This window comes from Myripristis murdjan, chromosome 20 (assembly GCF_902150065.1).
Source record: "Myripristis murdjan chromosome 20, fMyrMur1.1, whole genome shotgun sequence".
In the NCBI taxonomy this organism is placed as follows: Eukaryota; Metazoa; Chordata; class Actinopteri; order Holocentriformes; family Holocentridae; genus Myripristis; species Myripristis murdjan.
Window position 1 is genome coordinate 29188525 of NC_043999.1, and position 6000 is coordinate 29194524.

Consider the following 6000-nt stretch of genomic DNA (forward strand, 5'->3'; position numbering starts at 1 on the left):
CAAAATTCTGACGTAATTTCCCACAGAGTCCAGATGCTGGAGGATGAAGTGGAGGGCAAGGTTGACTGCATCGTCTACAGACCTATTGGCTCTGTAGGCGAACTGCAGGGGGTCCAGAAGTGGGTCGGTGATTGATTTCAAATATAGAAGCACCAGACGCTCCAAATGATTGGGCTCCGCTGTGGTGGAAGAGGTGTCATGGGGGACAGTAACAGGATTGGCCAGGTTGGATGGATGCTGTCTGTGGACAGCCATTTTCAAGTCTCTCCATAGATGTTGGATAGGGTTCAAATCAGGTCTCTGGTTGGGCCACTCTAGGACATTCACAGAGTTGTCCCACAGCCACTCCTGTGTTGTCTTAGCTGTGTGCTTAGGGTCATTATCATATTGGAAGGTGAACCTTCGGCCCAGTCTGAGGTCCTGAGCGCTGTGGAACAGGTTTTCATTGAGGATATCTCTGTACTTTGCTCCATTCAGCTTTCCCTCAGTCTCCCAGTCCTTGCTGCTGAAAAACAGCCCCACAGCATGATGCCGCCACCACCATGCTGCACTGTTGGGCAGGTGATGAGTGGTGACTGGTGCCAGACATAACTTTTGGAATTGAGGCCAGACAGTTCAGTCTTGGTTCCATCAGACCAGAGAATCTTGTTTCTCACAGTCTGATGCCCCTTTTCCACCAGAAAACACCTGGTGCTAGTTCAGTGCTGGTGCTAAAGCCAGTGCTTAACTGGTGCCAACAAAGAACCGGTTTGCTTTTCCACCGGCCAACAGCCAAGCGGAGCCAAGTCAGAGCCACGTCATTAAGTCATTGTAAAACGTGATCACGTGGGTGTGCGAGACGCTCGCTCGGAATCACATCAACAAACATGGACGACCCATCGTAGCGATGCAAATACTGCTCGTGTGTTTACAAGCCTACCCTGCGGTCCAGAGGTGAAAAACGCAATTATTGCCGGCTACCCGTCGTATTCGTGGTCGGAACGAACGGTGACTATGTTTAGCTATACGTTTATAGCGATCGCTGCTCCCGTTAAGTCCGCCCACCAATGAAGCGGTGTGCCGCATCATCGGTTCTTTCTCTGGCTCCTGTTTAGCCCCTGCTCGCAGTTGGTGCTTGCTTGGAACCGATTTGGAACCAGTTTGGCTGGTGCTTGGGCGGTGGAAAACCAAAAAACTGGTGCTAAGTCAGCCACCGGCTCCGAACCAGCCCGGGTGGAAAAGGGGTATGAGAGTCCTCCAGCTGCTTTTTTGCAAACTCCAAGCAGGCTTTCATGTGTTTTGCACTGAGGAAATCCATCCAGCCACTCTGCCGTAAAGCCCAGATCGGTGGAGGCCACAGTGATGGTTGTCCTTCTGGAACTTTGTCCCATCTCCACACAGGATCTCTGGAGCTCAGTCAGAATGACCACCAGGTTCTTGGTAACCTTTCTTACTAAGGCCTTAAGAGTTCTGGTTGTGCCAAACATCTTCCATTTGAGAATTATGGAGGCCACTGAGCTCTTGGGAACCTTCAGTGCAGCAGAATTTTTCTGTAGCCTTCCCCAGATCTGTGCCTTGCAACAATCCTGTCTCTGAGCTCTACGGCAGTTCCTTTGACATCATGGCTTGGTTTTTGCTCTGATATGCATTGTCAGCTGTGAAGCCTTCTATAGAGAGGTGTGTGCCTTTCCAGATCATGTCCACTAAATTTAATTTACCACAGGTGGACTCTAATCTAATTTTTCTCTCATTTTCAACTTATTTTATCCCGTGCCTGTTTCAATACCAATATGCATTGCTGTCTTAGCGGAAATGTCATTGTTGTTTTTATGTTTTGATGAGCTACTGGATATTTAAATTTCCCTTCAGGGATGAATAAAGTTTTATCTATCTATCTATCTATCTATCTATCTATCTATCTTTCGAATCGAGGCAAAGAAACATCTCAGCAACGATCAAGAGAAATGTGAGACATGAGCTAAATTTCAAGTGTTGTTGCAAAGGGTCTGAATACTTATGTCAATGTAATATTTCAGTCTTTCCTTTTTAATAAATTTACAAAATTTCTATAATTCTGTTTTCACTTTCTTATTATGGGGTACTGATTGTAGATTAATCAGAGAAAAACTGAATTTAAAAGATTGTAGCATCAGGCTGCAATATAAAAAAATTGAAAAAAGTGAAGGGGGTCTGAATACTTTATGAATGCGCTGTATCTCCCCATGACAAATTGTCTGTCCAAATGTAACTTTATTAAGTGCTTATTTTTTCTTCTTTCTACCTTTTAGGTTCAGTTTTCACCTGTCTCACTGTGGTCCTTGGTTTCTATCGCATTTGGATGTGATCAAAATAATCATTGATTTATGATCAATGACTGTGATTACAGCTGTATTTTCACTGTAGCCTCTGAACAGATCTCTCACATTTGGTCTGAAAATTGCAGTTTCTCTTCTCCTGTTGCTGCATTTCATATCAGATCTGTGTATGAGATTGCTTTTAAAGTAAGAGGCTTAGACCTTCAGTTACTGAGCCTCCATTCAGTCAGTTATTCAGTCTAACTTATCTTGATTTTTTCAGCACTTGCTCTGGCTCTAGATGCAGCCTCTGCATGAAGTGTTTGTGTGGGTGATTTTCATTTGTATTCCACCACAGCGTTGCTCATGCTGCAAAACAGTTTATCCCCACTTTCATGCAAAACCTCAGGAACTTGCAATGTGCACTTTTTAACAGTTGTTTTTATTGGTAATTGTAAAACACTCCTGTCAGACATGCCTGCTTGTTTTCAGCCAAAACAAGGAGGTGAATTTGGTGACAAACAGCTCAACATCTTTTGTTAAACTTGCAGGAAACAAGAGTTGGTCAAATTTGTAGTCATGTTGCCGTGATCATACAAAATTGCAAGATCGCCCAAAATTCACAGGGGTTGGTTGAATTTGCGTTTATTGTTATGATCACAACATTGTGAAATCCTTGAGGGACTGCTGGAGTCAAGTATAAAGACGCACCATCCGTCAAGGTTTCATACATAGCCTGTTCATTGCAGTATTTAAACAAAAGTAGACAAAATGAAGCTGAAATGGGCCTAATCCTGATTCACATTTCGGAAATTATTATCTTTCTTATTGTGCCTTAAAAGGACAAGGGTTTTATATGTGCACTTCTGATGCACATGTGCATTTTTGTGTGGGCTAAGGGCAAAGGAGTCACTGTAGAGGAAATCATGAAGATAGTGGATGGTAATGTGACTCCTCTAACCACTCCACATATGAGCACTGATATATAAACCTTATTGTACTAAAGGTCAGTAACCTCATGGTCTGTTGTTTATGGAAGAAATGTTATAATTTGAAAGATTCTCATTTGGTTGTTGTTGTAAATATTAAAATTACATGAAATTGTCAATAAATGTAATTATTTATGCAAAGTATGCAAAATTGTGTCTTTCATCAAAGTATTTGCTATTTTTAGACAGACCCACAACCTAGCTATCAGTGGTAAGGAGACCAGTTTGTGAGCTCATGTCAATTGCTTGGGCAGATTTATCTGTCATTCTGTGCTATGTCACAAGTTTCGTTGCTCTGATTGCGTCCAGAGGCACTTTGGTCTCTGCAACAGCTGCTAACATCCCTTGTAAATAACAGAGGTTCCATTCAAAATAAATTGTAAATTGTAAATAAATTGGTCTGGCGATGCTAGGCTGACCAATGGGGAAACTTAAAATTGAAATTAATTAAATTAATTTCACACAAGTCTAGACTGTTCTAACCTATATACTAGACTAATTCCTTCACCTTTTCTCTCAGCACACCAGATCTAAAAAAAAAAAGAAAAAGAAAAAGAAAGAAAACAACTCCCTTGTCTGCTTACCTTTCATAAATGTCAGCACAAATCTTCATTACTCATTAACTTAAAGGACCATACCAGTCATTATGCTGTTTAGCCTAATATCCACAAAATGCATATACTTCATTTTCTGCTAATCTTTTACCCAAGCAGCATGGGCATAGGGAATGCGGGGTACACGGGGGACATGTCCTCCGTACTTCCCGTATCTGTGCCTTCCATCTCCCGCACTTATACAGCCATTATGATAAATCACTCAATAGACCTCTGAACAATTTGTCCCCCTCACTTCTAAAATGATGGCTACGCCCCTGCCAAGCAGTTATATTTTAAAGCTGTGATGTCATTTTTTATCCAGCCATCAGTTTCCATTTACAGTGGTGGAAAAAAATTTTTCGGACACCCTATGCATTTCTGAAATATTGTATTAAGAATCACTCTTACGTCTTCAAGTGCAATTTCTTTTAGTACAGTCACAGCCCAAATACTAAACAAATCCTGAAAAAGCCATTAAAAACTTAAAATTGATTGGTTCCATAAAAATACATAAGAAATTTTAAGTATTGGGTCATTTTGGTACCAGTGATGAAGGTCGTTCTTTTTATTAAAAGACACATTTTTTGTTGCCAAGCTTCATGTCTATATAAAGCCAGCACATTTGAAAGTTCTTCAGACACAAAAATGGCTAAAACAAGGAACCTAACGCAGGAAACATGCCTGAAGATAAAGATTCTCAGCCAGGAAGGGTCCAGCTCCCCCCAGATAGCCAGGAAGTGCAGATGCAGTCCTTCAGCAGTTGGATACACTCTGCAGAAATACAGACGAACCAACAGCTTGGAAGACAAACCAAGATCTGGGCATCCAAGGGTTTCTTCAGCAAGAAATGACCGCATCCTGATCCGCATGTGCAGGCAAAACCACCGAATGACATCACAGGAGCTTCAGCAGCAGTGGTCAAACCAAACTGGTGTCCAGTGTTCCACCTGCACTGTACGTGGCCGACTTTTAGATCATGGCTTAAGGTCCTACAAGGCTATCAAGAAGCCCCTGATCAATGAGAGACAGAGGTTAGCCCGGCGTCGTTGGGCCCAGGCACACAAGAACTGGACAGCCAGGAACTGGAAGAAGATTCTGTGGTCAGAGGAATTTGTCAAGAATTTAGTTTTGTTAGTTTTTCTTGTAAACAATAAACAAAATATATATATATATATATATATATATGTGTGTGTGTGTGTGTGTGTATATATATATATATATATATATATAATTTGTATTTGTTTGTATCTGTCTAATGCAGCCACACCTTTTGAAACACAAAAAAGATTTTTCCACAAATATTTCATGATAATATTTGAGATTGTGTAAAGTTTTAAGGGTGTCCGAAAACTTTTTTCCACCATTGTATTCCACCATGATATGAAAATTGTCTCTCCAAGACAAACGTTCTTCACACCAGCATTCCATCATTGTAATGAAGTCGTCCAGATTTCCTAAAAGCAGCAGTACTGTTGTGTTTTGATGACTTGAAATTGGGCGGAGTGAAACAGTGTTCCCACCAGAAAATAGTCCCCAGGGAAATGTTTGCCTTACACAGCAAATTATCAGTTCGGTGGTTTATGTATATTGGTGACTGTTAGCCACAGAAGCACAACATTCGTGCATACCCCTGGTATGCACGTCATCACGTTGAAATACACAGGCATGGCCCGACATCATTATAAATCAATAGTTCAAATACATTCATCATGTCTTCCATTTAACTAAAAAATTTTTTTGGTCCTTTTAATCAGACATGGGATGTTTATTAACCTTGACAGTTTCGGAGGTCAATTGTCACTCTTCTCTGACAATGTCACACTAACTCGCGACAAGTGCCACCTACAGTACATGCAGTAGGTTACTGTAGCGGGTGGCAGAGGTCAGACTGGGAATGGGCGGCTCGCCCCGGGGTATTATTATTATTTTTAATAAATGCAGGTTAAATACGGGAAATTTACGGGAAAATACTAATACGGGAGGGGGCCGGGAAAGGAGGGTAAAATACGGGAAAATCCCGGCCAAAACGGGATACTTGACAGGTATGGAGCTTACTCATGTGATTACACATCAGGCAATCTGGTATGACACGTCACAGGCGCTCGCACGGCTTCACAAATAACAGCAACAACAAACACTCAA

The 6000-nt window shown here is 41.6% G+C and overlaps 1 protein-coding gene across 5 annotated transcripts in view; it reads left to right on the forward strand.

Annotated features, from left to right (window-relative positions):
* mcur1 (mitochondrial calcium uniporter regulator 1) overlaps positions 1 to 3397 on the forward strand; it is a 61257-nt gene extending 57860 nt beyond the window's left edge. For all 5 annotated transcript variants that reach the window (XM_030079781.1, XM_030079784.1, XM_030079780.1 and 2 more), the window contains one exon: positions 2268 to 3397. In XM_030079781.1, the coding sequence (XP_029935641.1) occupies positions 2268 to 2323 (56 nt within the window). In that variant the 3' untranslated portion in view covers positions 2324 to 3397. The remainder of the gene's footprint in view (positions 1 to 2267) is intronic.
* The last annotated feature ends 2603 nt before the right edge of the window (positions 3398 to 6000 follow it).